The sequence below is a fragment of the Oncorhynchus keta genome, chromosome 25, assembly GCF_023373465.1.
Source record: "Oncorhynchus keta strain PuntledgeMale-10-30-2019 chromosome 25, Oket_V2, whole genome shotgun sequence".
Lineage (NCBI taxonomy): Eukaryota > Metazoa > Chordata > Actinopteri > Salmoniformes > Salmonidae > Oncorhynchus > Oncorhynchus keta.
In genome coordinates, this window is record NC_068445.1 from 17,565,059 (window position 1) to 17,583,098 (window position 18,040).

Below are 18,040 nucleotides of genomic sequence, written 5' to 3' on the forward strand. Positions count from 1 at the left end.
ACTGCTAGAGACCTATATCTATCCTACCCTGCCTTTCTAAGGTCTTCGAAAGCCAAGTCAACAAACAGATTACTGACCATTTCAAACCGAACCATACCTTCTCTGCTATGCAATCTGGTTTCAGAGCTGGTCATGGGTGCACCTCAGCCACGCTCAAGGTCCTAAACAAGATCTTAACCGCCATCGATAAGAAACATTACTGTGCAGCCGTACTCATTGATCTGGCCAAGGCTTTCGACTCTGTCAATCACCACATCCTCATCGGCAGACTCGACAGCCTTGGTTTCTCAAATGATTTCCTCGCCTGGTTCACCAACTACTTCTCTGATAGAGTTCAGTGTGTCAAATTGGAGGGTCTGTTGTCCGGACCTCTGGCAGTCTCTATGGGAGTGCCACAGGGTTCAATTCTTGGACCGACTCTCTTCTCTGTATACATCAATGATGTCGCTCTTGCTGCTGGTGAGTCTCTGATCCACCTCTACGCAGATGACACCATTCTGTATACTTCTGGCCCTTCTTTGGACACTGTGTTAACAACCCTCCAGGCAAGCTTCAATGTCATACAACTCTCCTTCCGTGGCCTCCAATTGCTCTTAAATACAAGTAAAACTAAATGCATGCTCTTCAACCGATCGCTGCCTGCACCTGCCCGCCTGTCCAACATCACTACTCTTGACGGCTCTGACTTAGAATACGTGGACAACTACAAATACCTAGGTGTCTGGTTAGACTGTAAACTCTCCTTCCAGACCCACATCAAACATCTCCAATACAAAGTTAAATCTAGAATTGGCTTCCTATTTCACAACAAAGCATCCTTCACTCATGCTGCCAAACATACCCTTGTAAAACTGACCATCCTACCAATCCTCAACTTCGGCGATGTCATCTATAAAATAGCCTCCAACACTCTACTCAACAAATTGGATGCAGTCTATCACAGTGCAATCCGTTTTGTCACCAAAGCCCCATATACTACCCACCATTGCGACCTGTACACTCTCGTTGGCTGGCCCTCGCTTCATACTCGTCGCCAAACCCACTGGCTCCATGTCATCTACAAGACCCTGCAAGGTAAAGTCCCCCCTTATCTCAGCCAGCTGGTCATCATAGCATCACCCATCTGTAGCATGCGCTCCTTCCAGTTCTCTGCTGCCAATGACTGGAACGAACTACAAAAATCTCTGAAACTGGAAACACTTATCTCCCTCACTAGCTTTAAGCACCAACTGTCAGAGCAGCTCACAGATTACTGTACCTGTACATAGCCCACCTATAATTTAGCCCAAACAACTACCTCTTTCCCTACTGTATTTATTTTATTTATTTATTTATTTTGCTCCTTTGCACCCCATTATTTTTATTTTTACTTTGCACATTCTTCCACTGAAAATCTACCATTCCAGTGTTTTACTTGCTATATTGTATTTACTTTGCCACCATGGCCTTTTTTTGCCTTTACCTCCCTTCTCACCACATTTGCTCACATCGTATATAATATAATAATAGACTTGTTTATACTGTATTATTGACTGTATGTTTGTTTTACTCCATGTGTAACTCTGTGTCGTTGTATGTGTCGAACAGCTTTGTTTTATCTTGGCCGGGTCGCAATTGTAAATGAGAACTTGTACTCAACTTGCCTACCTGGTTAAATAAAGGTTAAATGAAATTTTTAAAAACACGAATTGTTTGTACGCATGGTTGATAAAGGAGGCCCCAGATAAGCTCCTGACTGAGAACATTGTCACCACCGATTGTAACCAGTAGATGGCAGTAGCAGTGGAGTTTGTCTTTCTCACTTGTTTTAATTCCCTCTTCAACCACATGAAAAAAATGAAAAACAAAGTCAGAGTTTTGGAAAGGGACTGACTGACTGACTGTAAGTTAGACACAATTACATCGTTTTCTGTGGAGCTGCCTGGAATGCACTTACTTTGTAGCTATTTTCTTACTGTTGGGAATTAGGACAAAGGAAGACCAGGAGTTTGCTGTTATGTGGCTCACTGCTTGTAGCCTGTGCTTGATTGTCTCTTATCCAGTTATTAGAGCTTCCTGACTCAGTTGAGACCGACTAGATTCATAGCATCAGTGCATTCTCTGCCTTCCACTGCACCCTTTCAGATAACTTATTTTCAATGCTGAAGAATACTGGATCAATATACAGAAATAAGGAATAGTTTTTTTTGTACAAAGGAAAGGTTTTTCTCCACCTGTTTTCCAAAGTGGTTTTATTCTTCCTTTTATGTGAAATAGGCTCCTCCAAACTGGAATAATGTCTTTATATGGGTGCAGAGGCTCCTGGTTACCAGTGCTGCTTGGTGTTGTGAGTGTGCTGGTGGTGCTGGCAGCTGGTAATGCTGGGCACAACCAGGACAGGGGGGAGACTGGACCATCCTGCTTCGGGAGCTTTGACCTCTACTTTGTCCTGGACAAGTGAGTTTGTCATTCATCATTCTCTTTCCACCTTATCTCTCCACTGCTTGTCATACACTATTGGGGGCAGAGTTCATAACTGTTCATAACTGTGTGTACTATCAGTTGGTGAGAGAGAGACTCATATCACATTAATTTGTACATATTCACTGTATAACATCAGTGGTCACCAACCGATTGATCTTCAAGACAATACACCCATGTGTTGTTTTTGTCGTACTGCTTTGCTTTATCTTGGCCAGGTCGCAGTTGTCAATGAGAACTTGTTCTCAACTGGCCTACCTGGTTAAATAAAGGTGAAATAAAAATAAATTAAAACGTTCCTAGTTGACCACCAAACATTTCTGTAAGAAAGGCCAACGATACAGGTTTGCTCTTTTTTTTTGTGTTGCGCTGTTGGTGGAAGGTGTACTTGATTCAGAAGCCCTGCACACCAGGTAGGCATAGAGTACCACAGTATGAGTCATAATACCCATAAAACCTAGCGGTCAAACAGGGAAATGGTTCCAATAATTTTTTCCACCGGGGATTTTAGAAACACTTAAAATAAGGCCTGTGTTTCATGTAGGCTTACCCTGGCATGACGTTTTGATAAGCGTGTAAGTCTCTTTAGAACAATATGACCGTGAGAGGCTGAGACTAATGCTGTGTTCAACTGGAAACCTCATACTTCCGACATCTGACTGGGGAAAATTATTTTGAACGGTCATCCAACTCGGAATTCCAAGCCGGAAACTCGGGCATCTTTCTAGAACTCCGACATCACTACCTGAAGATCACTGACGTCATGATTTGTCCTGGTTCCCAGTTGCCTTGAAAGCACTATGACAGATGCAGGTACCATTAATCCAGTAAAATAAAACAGCAAATTATTTACATTTATGCTCAGCTGTGCCTTGCAAGTGCTACACCTGATCTAATTTATCAAAGCTCGAGTTTTGAAATATAATATGGTTTGAGAAGAACAATATTGGCAGGCCAGGTATATAGCCAATATGCTGTGATAAAGTATTAGGCCTACTGCACAAATCAAGATCTTTATAGAACTGTTTTTATTAGGTTAATGTAAAAATGTTAAAGTCATGTTTAAAATATAAAATAAAAATCATAATCTGAGTGGTACATATTGACTTGCCTTTTGACTGAGAAAGTGATCTTGACTCAAAGGTTGGTGACCACTTGTGTACATGAATCTTGGCAAAGTTCGTTCCTGTTTGGTCACGTTTCTGTGTGTCAAACAAAAACACCCTAATTATAGGTTGACAATAGAGCCTCCCACAATGCAATCTATGGCTGCCGGATGAAGTTGGTAAAGAGCAACTGCAGAAACTTGCAGTCGACTGCAGTCAAAATTACATTTGATCACGTGGTTTTTGTAAAGTTTATGCAGTAGTCATGTAGGCGCAAAACGGACAATTTTATCCCCATAATGTAGCACACTTTGTAAGGCTTGACAGAAGTGATCCAAATGTTGTCATACTTGGCAGGACCGGACTACTGCATTGGGGCCCCGGTGCACCGAGGGGGGGCAGCTAACTTACAGCATTTGTCATGAGGCTAAGATAAAATGTTGCAGTTTTAGGCTAATTTGCTGCCATTCTACACTTTTTGTCATGGGGCAGAGATTTTGTTGTTGTTGCTGTTTTATAGCTCATCTCATGCTTTTGTTGACATTTTGCCATGAGGCTGAGATTTACAATCTAGAATCGGCTTCCTATATCGCAACAAAGCATCCTTCACTCATGCTGCCAAACATACCCTTGTAAAACTGACCATCCTACCGATCCTCGACTTCGGTGATGTCATCTATAAAATAGCCTCAAACACTCTACTCAACAAACTGGATGCAGTCTATCACAGTGCCATCCGTTTTGTCACCAAAGCCCCATACACTACCCACCATTGCGACTTGTACGCTCTCGTTGGCTGGCCCTCGCTTCATACTCATCGCCAAACCCACTGGCTACAGGTTATCTACAAAGCCAATTCCTCCTTTGGTCATCTATCCTTCCAGTTCTCTGCTGCCCATGACTGGAACGAATTGCAAAAATCTCTGAAGCTGGAGACTCACATCTCCCTCACTAGCTTTAAGCATCAGCTGTCAGATCAGTTTACAGATCACTGCACCTGTACTTAGCCTATCTGTAAACAGCCCATCTATCTACCTACCTCATCCCCATACTGGTATTTATTTATTTATTTTGCTCCTTTGCACTCCAGTATCTCTACCTGCACATTCATCTTCTGCCAATCTACCATTCCAGTGTTTAATTGCTATATTGTAATTACTCCGCCACCATGGCCTATTTATTTCCTTAACTTACCTCATTTGCACTCACTGTATATAGACTTTTTGTTTTCTTTTGTTCTACTGTATTATTGACTGTGTTTTGTTTATTCCATGTGTAACTCTGTGTTGTTGTATGTGTCGAATTGCTACGCTTTATCTTGGCCAGGTCGCAGTTGCAAAGGAGAACTTGTTCTCAACTAGCCTACCTGGTTAAATAAAGGTGAAATAAATAATAAATAAATTTGTATTTTTTTATTTTGCTATATGCTGGCAAAAAAATGTGAAGTGTTTTCTCAATGTCTGTTTATTTGATAATTGTAATCTGATATAACCTCATTGCTATATTTATGTGTACTTTATACAATGTTGAAGGCATTCTGACTGCAAAAAAATATATAACCTAATGTGGAAAATATATATTTTTTATTTCCAACATCTTTGAAAACCTGCATCTTACAAAATATATGTGGTATTTACTTCCCCTGAGGGGCATTGATCAAGCATTGGGACAATTCTGAAGATGGTATCCCCATAATGCAACACACTTTAGAAGGCGGTGACATGAGCCTCTTTAAAACTCTTCACAAAAGCAGTGTTTCCGCTGCTTTCTTGAGTTATATACAGTGAATTCTAAAAGTATTCAGACCACATTTTGTTACGTTACAGCCTTATTCTAAAATTGATGAGGAAATATTTTATTTAATCCATCTACTCACAATATCCCATAACAACGAAGTGAAAAAACAGAAATACCTTATTTCCGTAAGTATTCAGACCATTTGCTATGGAACTCGAAATTGAGCTCAGGTGCATCCTGTTTCTATTGATCATCCTTGAGATGTTACTACAACTTGATTGGCGTCCACCTGTGGTAAATTCAATTGACTGGACATGATTTGGAAAGGCACACACCTCTCTATATAAGGTCCCACAGTTGACTGTGCATATCAGAGCAAAAACCAAGCCATGAGGTTGAAGGAATTGTCAGTAGAGCTCCGAGATAGGATTGTGTCGATGCACAGATCTGGGGAAGGGTACCAAAGAATGTCTGCAGCATTGCAGCTCCCCAAGAACACAATGGCCTCCATCATTGTTAAATGGAAGTAGTTTGGAACCACCAAGACTCGTGCTAGAGCTGGCCGCCTAGCCAAACTGAGCAATCAGGGCAGAAGGGCCTTGATTCGGGTGGTGACCAATAACCCGATGGTCACTCTGACAGAGCGCCACAATTCCTCTGTGGAGATGGGAGAACCTTCCAGAAGGACAACCATCTCTGCAGCACTCCACCAATCAGGCGTTTATGGTAGAGTTGCCAGACGGAAGCCACTCCTCAGTAAAAGGCGCATGACAGCCTGCTTTGAGTTTGCCAAAAGGCACCTAAAGGACTCAGACCATGAGAAACAAGATTCTCTGTTCTGATTGAACTCTTTGGCCTGAATGCCAAGTGTCATGTCTGGTGGAAACCTGGCACCATCCCTATGGTGAGATGGTGGTGGCAGCATCATGCTGTGGGGATTTTCTTCAGCGGCAGGGACTCGGAGACTAGTTGGGAAAGATGGATGGCGCAAAGTACAGAGAGATCCTTCATGAAAACCTACTCCAGATCGCTCAGGACTTCAGACTGGGTTGAAGGTTCACCTTCCAATAGGACAACAACCCTAAGCACACAGCCAAGACAACGCAGGAGTGGCTTCAGGATAAGTCACTCATCGTCTTTGAGTGGCCCAGCCAGAGCCCGGACTTGAACCCTATCGAACATCTCTGGAGAGACCTGGAAATAGCTGTGCAGTGATGATCCCCATCCATCCTGACAGAGCTTGAGAGGATCTGCAGAGAAGAATGCGATAAACTCCCCAAAAGCAGGTGTGTCAAGCTTGTAGGCTGTAATCGGTGCCAACGGTGCTTCAACAAAGTACTGAGTAAAGGGTCTGAATACTTATGGAAATGTGATATTTCATTTTTTAAAATAAATTTGCCAAAAATTGTAAACTGTTTTTGTTTTGTCATCATGAGGTATTGTGTGTAGATTGATGGGGGAAAACTATTTAATCCATTTCAGAATCATCAAGTCAAGGGGTCTGAATACTTTACAAATGAACTGTAGATTTCCAAAGCCGTGTTTATCTCTGTGTGACTAACATGTGGACAAATCAATCCTGCGTGCAACCAACTAGCTTGCTGATTCTTTCATGTTTTCATTTTCATGTTTTAATTTTCACTCAGCCATGTTGTTGGCATTGGACTGTTTCAGACTGGTACCGTCTGTTTGGAGCTGCCCCAGTTTTTAGCATTTCAACCACAACCAATAATATCTCATTTATGCCACCCTATGATATTCTCAGATGTATTTCTACTGTAGGTAGCCTTTCTCTGTCACTTCTGCACTAGTTCTCCTTAGTGTTAGTTCACCCAAATTCCTTCCTTATCCTCCATCAAAAGGGCCTAATTATTGTGAGCAACGGCAAATCAAATCAGTTTGAGTCACATGCACAACAATGCTCCAACAATGAAGGTCAGAGAAGTGAGTGAAACAATAATACTAAGTAAAATAATAGAAAAAGGCATGTGTGTATGTATCTCTATCCAGGCTATATCACATCCGGTTGAGATTGGGAGTCCCATAGGGCGACGCCCAATTGGCCCATCGTTGTCCAGGTTTGGTCGGGATAGGCAGTCGTTGTAAATACGAATTTGTTCTTAACTGACTTGCCTAGTTAAATAAAGGTAAAAAGTAAAGTGTTGGTGCCATGTTTCATAAGCTGAAGTAAAAGATTCCAGATGTTTTCCAGATGCATTATTTTTCTCCAATGTTATGCAAAAATGTGTTTGCATCCCTGTTAGTGAGCATTTGTCCTTTTCCAAGATAATCCATCCACCTGACAGGTGTGGCATATCAAGGGCCGATTTAAACAGCATTATCATTACACAGGTGCACCTTGTGCCGGGGACAATAAAAGGCCACTAAAATGTGCAGTTTTGTCACACAGCACAATGCCACAGTTTTGAGGGAGCGTGCAATTGGCATGCTGACTGCAGGAATGTCCACCAGAGCTGTTTCCAGATAATTGAATGTTCCTTTCTCTACCATAAGCCACCTCCAAAGACATTTTAGAGAATTTGGCAGTGCGTCCAACCGGCCTCACAACAGCAGACCACGTGTAACCACACCAGCCCAGGACCTCCACATCTGGCTCCTTCACCAGCCACCCGGACAGCTGATGAAACCCCAGGGGGCACTCCCAGGCCTACCCATGGCTGCGCTCCTGCCCAGTCATGTGAAATCCGTAGGTTAGGCCCTAATGAAGTAATTTAAATTGACTGATTTGCTTATATGAACTGTAATGCAATTCAATCTTGAAATTGTTGCATTTTATATTTTTGTTCAGTGTGTATTTATTTATTTATAACTAGTTTTAAATTCTATACAGTTGTTGCAGTTAAGTGGCAACTTGTGTCAATAAGGCTATTTGTCCATAGGGTGAGATTTACAAGGATAAATGTCCATTAGGGGGTAAGGGTGGCGTGGGGGTAGAAGCTATTGGGCAGTTTATTTCTACCATGATGCTCCTATATTGTCTGTGTGATGAAAGCGGTGAGAACAGGCTGTGGCTCGGGTGGCTGAGGTCCCTGATGATTTTCTTGGTCTTCCTGTGACACCTGGTGTTGTAGGTGTCCAGGAGGGCAGATGGTGTGCGACATCTGTAGAACCTTGTGGTCAGGAGCCATATCAGGCTGATGCAGCCCAACAGTGCGATCTCGATGGTGCACCTGTCCAACACTGTAAGGGCCCTCGGGAACAGGCCGAATTTCATAAATCTCCTGCTTTCTTCACCACGGCGTCTTTGTGGTTTGATCATTTCAGCTCCTCTGAGATGTGGACACAGAGAAACTTTAAAAGTTTCTGACCGTCTCCACGGCAGCCCCGTTGATAGCGATTTTGATGGAATTGGAACTGTACCCCCGTGTTGAGGGTCATTGTGGAGGAGGTGATGTTACCTACCTTCACCACCTGGGGGTGGCCGTCCGGAAGTTTAGGACCCAGTTCTATATGGAGGAGTTAAGTCCCAGGGCCGAGAACTTTGTGGTGAGCTTAGAGAGTACTATGGTATTGAAGACCAAGCTGTAGTCCATTTCAAGCATCTTCACTTGTGCATTCCCTTTTTCCAGGTGGGTGAGGGCAGTGGATCTTTTGGGGCATACCTAATAGGGTAAAATAGAGCCTCTTCTGGTTTTAATAGATATTGCTACCCTCTGAACTCCAATACTTTCAAATGACAACACTCATTATTGCCTGCATGATTATTTGTCTAATGTGGATGAGCAGGCTTCAGACTCTATCATTTGGGTCTGCCTTTTCCTCTCCTCCATTGTTTAATCTCTTACTCGTGGATGAAGAATCAGAATCAGAATGCCAACTCCAGGCAGACATTTCGGTGGTGGCATAACATTTTAGCTAAGTGGAAATTCAGGCAGACATCTCGAATTGTAAGATTCAAAAGACTGATGTCGGGAGTATGATGAACATACTGCTGTGTGTGTGCACAATGTTTTGCTAACAGAAAATGCATAAAAAAGGAGAATGTTAGACACCAGGAGGTTGGTGGCCCCTTAATTGGGGAGAGCGGGCTCGTGGTAATGGCTGGAGTGGAATAGGTGGAATGCTATCAAATACATCAAACACATTCCATTTGCTCCGTTCCAGACATTATTTTGAACTGTCTCCTCTGATTCGGCATTATATGTAGTATTTTATTTTTTATTAGGATCTCCATTCGCTGATGTGGAAGTGTTCCATGTGGTCATTCATGGGGTCTATGTAGTCATTCTCTGGCTGCTTTCCTCTACCTCTCTTTGATTGAACTGATATCCCTTTTTACCATAACTGTCCTTCTGTATTCTCTGTCTGATCATCACTCCTCTCTGTATCAACTCCTCTGTGTGTCTGCAGAACCCTTTCTCCATTAGGTCCAGATGTTCCAATGTTTCAGCCTTTTGGCTGCGCTGTCTGTGCTGGGACTCGTATCCTGGTAACAATGGATAAAGAGGTGTTTTGAGATGCTCCGAGAGGGAGAAAGAAGAGGACAGTGAAATAAGAGGATGGGAGTAAAGACAGGAATTAAAAGAATGACACACAGAAAGAAAGACAAAGTCATATGGCCGGTCAACCTACTGTCAACAACATTTAATTGTAAGCAACCATTATCAAGGTTAGAGTTCAGTGATTTTTGAACTGTTGAAAAGTGACAGCCCAAGTATAAATACTGTAAATTACATACACTCATGAGTAAAAAAAAAGTTTTGAGCAAAATAGTGTTTAAAAATATATAATTTTTTAGACACAACTGAAAACTTCAAGGAGTAGGGCACTCAATGAGTTGGTCTGATGGGTAGTTGTGATGTCATCGGCCTCCCCCTCCATTGAGGCGCAAAAGAGGACAGACCCACCGCCCTACTTGTGATGTCATGACTTACCTGGACCACCTATTGAGATGTGCCTTTTGTTAACTAAATCAGGCGAGAAGGAGACTGGAGTGAGTTAACAAAACATAATCATCAAATAAGGACAAGGAGATTTAAACCACAAAAATCTGTAATGAATCGGTCAGCTATGCATACGTAGTGATGTTGAGTACGGTACTACAGCCCCGTTAGACTGGCCTAATTCAAATACACAACTCAGGCATATAGGCATAATGACTGATAATTTACCTGACTCTAGTAACACATAATGGCTGATCATTTACTTGACTCCAATAAGACGGAGATCATTACTGGGGCTGCATTATAAACACATTGACAGTAATCTGAGAAGAAGGATTTCACTGATCTGCATCAGCATGAGATCATTGGTGCAGTCCAAAGATGGAAACTATCTAATCAATCAGAGTTATAGGCTACGTTGTTGCTTTCCAACCAAGGTGTTTGCGTGTTCTAATAGAATGGGTGCCTCTGAACCAATACCCTCATTTTCGGGAAAGAAGAGGCATACAGGAGTGTTGCCACAGTACACACTGGCAGGGAAAGACTACATTCAGCCAAGATTAATATATCGTCGAACTGTAATGGTTGGATGGGGGGAAAAAATGTATTTCACCTTTTATTTAACCAGGTAGGCCAGTTGAGAACAAGTTCTCATTTACAACTGCGACCTGGCCAAGATAAAGCAAAGCAGTGCGACACAAACAACAACACAGAGTTACATATGGAATAAACAAACGTACAGTCAATAACACAATAGGAATCTATATACAAATTAGGTGAGATTAGGTGTGTGCAAATGAGGTGAGATTAGGGATGTAAGGCAATAAATAGGCCGCAGTGGCGAAGTAATTACAATTTAGCAATTAAACACTGGAGTGATAAATGTGCAGAAGATGAATGTGTAAGTAGAGATACTGGGGTGCAAAGGATCAAAAATAAATAACAATATGGGGATGAGGTTGTTGGATGGGCTAATTACAGATAGGTTATATACAGGTGCAGTGATCTGTGAGCTGCTCTGACAGCTGATGCTTAAAGTTAGTGAGGGAGTCTCCAGCTTCAGTGATGATTTTTTTAAAATATATATTTTTAATTAGTTCCAGTCATTGGCAGCAGAGAACTGGAAGGAAAGGCGGTCAAAGGAGGAATTGGCTTTGGGGTGACCAAAGCGCGTGCTGCTATGGTGACTAGTGAGCTGAGATAAGGCAGGTCTTTACCTAGCAGAGACTTATAGATGAGGTGGAGCCAGTGTGTTTGGCGACGAAAATGAAGTGAGGGCCAGCCAACAAGAGCATACAGGTCGCAGTGGTGGGTAGTAAATGGGGCTTTGGTGACAAAACGTATGGCACTGTGATAGACTGCATCCAATTTGCTGAGTAGAGTGTTGGGAGGCTATTTTGTAAATTACATCGCTGAAGTCAAGGATCGGTAGGATAGTCAGTTTTACCAGGGTATGTTTGGCAGCATGAGTCAAGGATGCTTTGTTGCAAAATGGGAAGCCAATTCTAGATTTCATTTTGGATTGGAGATGCTTAATGTGAGTATGGATTTGTAATCCATACAATTTGTAATTGTCCACATATTCTAAGTCAGAACCATCCAGAGCAGTGATGCTGGACGGGCGGGCAGGTGCGGGCAGTGATTGGTTGAAGAGCATGCATTTAGTTTTACTTGCATTTAAGAGCATTTGGAGGCCACGGAAGGAGAGTTGTAATGGCATTGAAGCTCGTCTGGAGGTTAGTTAGCAGTGTCCAAAGAAGGGCCAGAAGTATACAGAATGGTGTCGTCTGCGTAGAGGTAGATCAGAGAATCACCAGCAGCAAGAGCGACATCATTGATGTACTGTATACAGAGAAAAGAGTCGGCCCGAGGATTGAACCCTGTGGCACCCCCATAGAGACAGCCAGAGGTTCGGACAACAGGCCCTCCGATTTGACACACTGAAATCTATCAGAGAAGTAGTTGGTGAACTAGGCGAGGCAATCATTTGAGAAACCAAGGCTGTCGAGTCTGCCGATAAGAATATGGTGATTGACAGAGTCGAAAGCCTTGGCCAGGTCGATTGGATACGGCTGCACAGTATTGTCTTTTATTAATGGCGGTTATGATATCGTTTAGGACCTTGAGCGTGGCTGAGGTGCACCCATGACCAGCTCGGAAACCAGATTGCATAGCGGAGAAGGTGGGATTTGAAATGGTCGGTGATCTGTTTGTTAACTTGGCTTTCGAAGACTTTAGAAAGGCAGGGTAGAATAGATATAGGTCTGTAACAGTTTGGGTTTAGAGTGTCGACCCCCTTTGAAGAGTGGTAAGCTGCCGCAGTCATCCCCATCTTTGGGGATCGCAGACGATACGGAAGAGGTTGAACAGGCTAGTAATAGGGGTTGCAACAATTGCGGCAGATCATTTTATAAAGAGAGGGTCCAGATTGTCTAGCCCAGCTAATTTGTAGGGGTCCAGATTTTGCAACTCTGTCAGAACATCAGCTATCTGAGATGGTCGCCTATGGGCTTCACATATTTGGGCATAATGGTGGATGGTAATCTGAACAACCTCTATAAACTAAATCTGGCCAGTTTGTTGCAAAAGGTGGAGGTTGACCTTTGTAAATGGATGGACTTACCTCTCACTCTACTGGGTAGAATCAATGTAATTAAAATTAATGTCCTGCCCAGGTTTCTATATCTGTTTCAATCTCTCCCTATCCCTGTTCCCGCAGCATTTTTTTCCTCTCTCGACAAGCTGACCAGACGGTTTATCTGGCACGGCAAAACCCCTAGGGTTGGCCTGGATAAACTGACCCTTGATTACAGTCAAGGGGGCTTAAACCTCCCCAATTTTAGAATGTACTACTGGGCTGCACAGTCTAGGTTTCTGGCTCAGAGGTTTGACAATGGTCCCTCTCCCTCATGGTTGAACATTGAAAAGCTTGAGGTAAATGAAGACACAAACAGTCTTTTACTGTGCTATAGGATTCACATAATAGTGAAAATGTTTAAAGCAGATGCTACATTTCTACAATACAGATAGATGCAGTACACATTGATTCCCTGACTCTCGTCCCCCATCTGTCAGATAGTCCTTAACCTCTCCACTTCCTCCAGACTGTTTATACAAAACACTCATCAATATGTTATCTCTCTTTACAGATCTGGGAGTGTGCAGCACCACTGGATTGAAATCTATCACTTTGTGGAACATCTGGCTCATAAGTTCATAAGGTGAGAATAATTTGCAAAGACCCTGTAATGTAAAGTTATATAAATTCAATATTAACTAAACTTTCAACTGTTAACCGGCTGGCCATGCCTTCCTCCTGGCTACTCCAACCTCGGCCAACAGCTCCGCCCCCCTGCATCTACTCGTCCAAGCCTCTCCAGGTTCTCCTTTACCCAAATCCAGATAGCAGATTTTCTGAAAGAGCTGCAAAACCTGGACCCGTACAAATCAGCTGGGCTTGACAATCTGGACCCTCTATTTCTGAAACTATCCGCCGCCATTGTTGCAACCCCTATTACCAGCCTGTTCAACCTCTCTTTCATATCGTCTGAGATCCCTAAGGATTGGAAAGCTGCCACAGTCATCCCCCTCTTCAAAGGGGGAAACACCTTAGACCCAAACTGTTACAGACCTATATCCATCCTGCCCTGCCTATCTAAGGTCTTCGAAAGCCAAGTCAACAAACAGGTCACTGACCATCTCGAATCCCACCGTACCTTCTCCGCTGTGCAATCTGGTTTCCGAGCCGGTCACGGGTGCACCTCAGCCACACTCAAGGTACTAAACGATATCATAACCGCCATCGATTAAAAGACAGTACTGTGCAACCGTCTTCATCGACCTGGCCAAAGCTTTCGACTCTGTCAATCACCATATTCTTATCGGCAGACTCAGTAGCCTCGGTTTTTCTAATGACTGCCTTGCCTGGTTCACCAACTACTTTGCAGACAGAGTTCAGTGTGTCAAATCGGAGTGCATGTTGTCCGGTCCTCTGTCAATCTCTATGGGGATGCCACAGGGTTCAATTCTCGGGCCGACTCTTTTCTCTGTATATGTCAATGATGTTGCTCTTTCTGCGGGTGATTCCCTGATCCACCTCTACGCAGACGACACCATTCTGTATACTTCCGGCCCTTCCTTGGACACTGTGCTATCTAACCTCCAAACGAGCTTCAACGCCATACAACACTCCTTCCGTGGCCTCCCAACTGCTCTTAAACGCTAGTAAAACCAAATGCATGCTTTTCAACCGTTCGCTGCCTGCACCCGCATGCCCGACTAGCATCACCACCCTGGATGGTTCCGACCTAGAATATGTGGACAACTATAAGTACCTAGGTGTCTAGCTAGACTGTAAACTCTCCTTCCAGTCTCATATCAAACATCTCCAATCTAAAATCAAATCGAGAGTCGGCTTTCTATTCCGCAACAAAGCCTCCTTCACTCATCCCGCCAAACTTACCCTAGTAAAACTGACTATCCTACCGATCCTCGACTTCGGCGATGTCATCTACAAAATAGCTTCCAATACCCTACGCTCCAGCAGGTGTATCTCACTGATCATCCCTAAAGCCAACACCTCATTTGGCTGCCTTTCGTTCCAGTTCTCTGCTGCCTGTGACTGGAACGAATTGCAAAAATCGCTGAAGTTGGAGACTTATCTCCCTCATCAACTTCAAACATCTGCTATCTGAGCAGCTAACCGATCGCTGCAGCTGTACATAGTCTATCGGTAAATAGCCCACCTAATTTACCTACCTCATCCCCATACTATTTTTATTTATTTACTTTTCTGCTCTTTTGCACTCCAGTATCTCTACCTGACCATCTGATCATTTATCACTCCAGTGTTAATCTGCAAAATTGTAATTATTCGCCTACCTCCTCATGCCTTTTGCACACAATGTATATAGACTCTCTTTTTTCTTTTTTTTTCCTACTGTGTTATTGACTTGTTTGACCTACTGTGTTATTGACTTGTTAATTGTTAATTGTTTACTCCATGTGTAACTCTGTGTTGTCTGTTCACACTGCTATGCTTTATCTTGGCCAGGTCGCAGTTGTAAATGAGAACTTGTTCTCAACTAGCCTACCTGATTAAATAAAGGTGAAAAAAATATTTAAAAAATAGTTTGTGTGGGTATGCATGTCTACCAGACAAAGATACCAGATCACCCCCCCCACCCCCTTCTATCGCTGACTACTAAAAATGTACTCTCTATGCCTGTTATATGTGGTTGTCCCACCTAGCTATCTACAGATGAATGCACTAACTGGAGTCGCTCTGGATAAGAGTGTCTGCTATATGACTAAAATGTGAAGAAAGTTAAAATACTGTATGAATGTTGTCAATTTCTCTCCAGTCCACAGCTGCGCATGTCCTTCATTGTGTTCTCCACTGAGGGAAGGATTTTGATGCGTCTCACAGAAGACAGGTGAGGGAACAATCTTTCTTTCTTAGGATTTGGGGTATTACCTCTCCACAAGATGTCAGGTATTTTCTGATTCTGAACTGAGTTGATTATCAAAAATCCAGAGAAACATGCAGGATTTAAGGTTCATTGAATTAGAGACATAAGAATCACAGAGAACAATACCCTCACATTGAGTTTGACTGACAATGCTGTCAATTCTTTGGCAAACTGTAAGCTTCAGCATGTGGCTCACAATATATTACATGTTGCATATCAGTCTAATCTTTCCTTAGGTGCATTGTCCACGCAGGCACTGAAACATTTTCAATGTTTATGGTCTTCCTGCTGTCTCATTTCACACAGGACTCATTTCCCCCACCATCTGCTAGACAATGTCCTGTGCCAATAGGACACTCTTAAAACCCAAAGCACACATAAAGCCCGTCACTACTCTCTGAAATGGAATACCACTTCAATAGAGAGATCATGATAGGTCTTTGTTTCTGTGCCTATTGTCTTTGTCACATCATATCTGTCTGTCAGCTTTTAGTTTCGGGAGAAGACTATGCGTTGTACAAGAAATCAGTCAAAAGGGAAATATGTTAGATTTGAGGGCTCAAAACAACTCACTTGTTGATGATTATGGGTGTGCATGCATGCAGTTCAATGCTGTACTCAATGTTTGAGTTTGACATTATGATTTGGTAGTAGGACGTCACATTTATAATTTTATATCAAAACCTAAAGCTACCTCTCATTTGAAGATCTAGGTAATTTAGTTATAATAGCTTTTTAGCTGCACTTAGATCTATAAGACTGGGCACACTCTGGCTGAATCAACGTTGTTTCCACATTTCAATGAAATGACGTTGAACCAACTTGGAATAGATGTTGAATTGACATCTGTGCCCAGTGGAGGACTTTTGCAGGGTGAGGAGTGAGACATGATGAATATGAACTGCCCTTTTATCTGTTTGCTTGCTCAGGGAGCAGATTCGCAAAGGTCTGGAGGAGCTCCAGAAGGTACTTCCAGGTGGAGACACCTTTATGCACGAGGGCATCCAGAGGGTGAGCTGTCTGCTTTTAGCTGAGCTCTGAGCTGGAATCTATCTCCATTCTGGCTTAAGAACAAAGAACATGGTTTGGAGCCAAAATGGCACCTGTATCAGTATGGAAGAGTTACTGTATTCACAGGACCACTTTAGCCATTGTACTGTTTCAATCCAATTAATCTTTTTTTACAGGCCAGTGAGCAGATATATTATGGAAACTCAGAAGGTGTGTAGTTCCATTTAATTTTTCAATTGTTTCCTGCTGGAAGTTGTGCTTGATATATTAATTTCTCCTGTCTAACATTATTATTTGGATAGCGCTGTGGCAGCAATTACATCCTAATCAAAGGTTTTCTGTCTGTTGATAGGATACCGTACTGCCAGTGTCATCATAGCTCTCACAGATGGAGAGTTGCATGAGGACCTCTTCTACTATGCTGAGAGAGAGGTGAACAGTAAATATAGCCAGAGGGAGAAAGACGAGCCCACAAATTGTAAACAGAAGCGGCACTCCTGTTGGCACAGATCAAACAGCAGCACCATATACATCACCTCAGTAGCACTTTGATCCATTATTTTCAGTGATGGAAAAGGGGGAGTCAAAGTTTCTGTCAGATTTACGTCTCCCATCTGCCCATGAATAAAGAAGGCATTTGCCGCACATCTGCACAAGGAACCAATGGTTTAGTTGGGAGTGCAGGTGCAGCAGGCGTGCCAAGCTAGGGCTGTTTAATCAGTTCTGAGCACCCTTGGACACACTTGAGGAAGTGATGCAGATACGGTATCTTTCTCAGTAGCTTTCAAAATGTTGTGGGGAAATGCCACTTACCCTGAGCAGGGAGCCTCGGAGCAATAACTTGAAGCTTTATGCTGTCACTCATATTGAATAAAATTGTCAGCTCAGCTCTGAAGGGCCTTCTTTCAGATGCTCATGAAATATAACATTTGAATCGTAAGCTCTATTGGCTCTAGCCACTCAAGTGTTTCCATCAGAGTTTTAATTATTTTTTAGGAACAATATTGATTGTCACTCAACAAGAACTCAGTGCTGTGTGATCTCTTAACTATTACTCAAATCTATGGCTCAGAGTCACCACAGGTCCAGAGGAGCGATCTGGAGGGTTTTCTGTGGTTGTGTGTTGGTTCATGTTGTGCAATGCAGTGCTTAAATAGATTCCATGTCTTGACAGTTTTTCTTGTTTTTGCTCTCCTCTGTGAATACCTGACAGGCCAACCGCTCGCGGAGTCTGGGTGCCTCCGTATACTGTGTGGGGGTGAAGGACTTCAATGAGACACAGGTGTGTGGACACGTCTTGCTTCTGTGTGCTCTGATTTGACATCGCACACTGTGTCCCAAACATAAGATG

General features: G+C 42.9%; 1 protein-coding gene across 3 annotated transcripts in view; it reads left to right on the forward strand.

The window, feature by feature from the left end:
- The first annotated feature begins 1,745 nt into the window (after positions 1-1,745).
- The window catches only part of LOC118358329 (anthrax toxin receptor 1-like), a 56,393-nt gene continuing 40,098 nt past the window's right edge, over positions 1,746-18,040 (forward strand). Inside the window, exons 1-8 of one of the 3 annotated variants that reach the window (XM_035736016.2) lie at positions 1,746-1,882; positions 2,257-2,436; positions 13,357-13,428; positions 15,571-15,642; positions 16,608-16,689; positions 16,866-16,899; positions 17,042-17,121; positions 17,903-17,971. In XM_035736016.2, the coding sequence (XP_035591909.1) occupies positions 2,276-2,436; positions 13,357-13,428; positions 15,571-15,642; positions 16,608-16,689; positions 16,866-16,899; positions 17,042-17,121; positions 17,903-17,971 (570 nt within the window). In that variant the 5' untranslated portion in view covers positions 1,746-1,882; positions 2,257-2,275. The other 2 variants (XM_035736015.2, XM_035736017.2) reach the window with 2 other exon arrangements.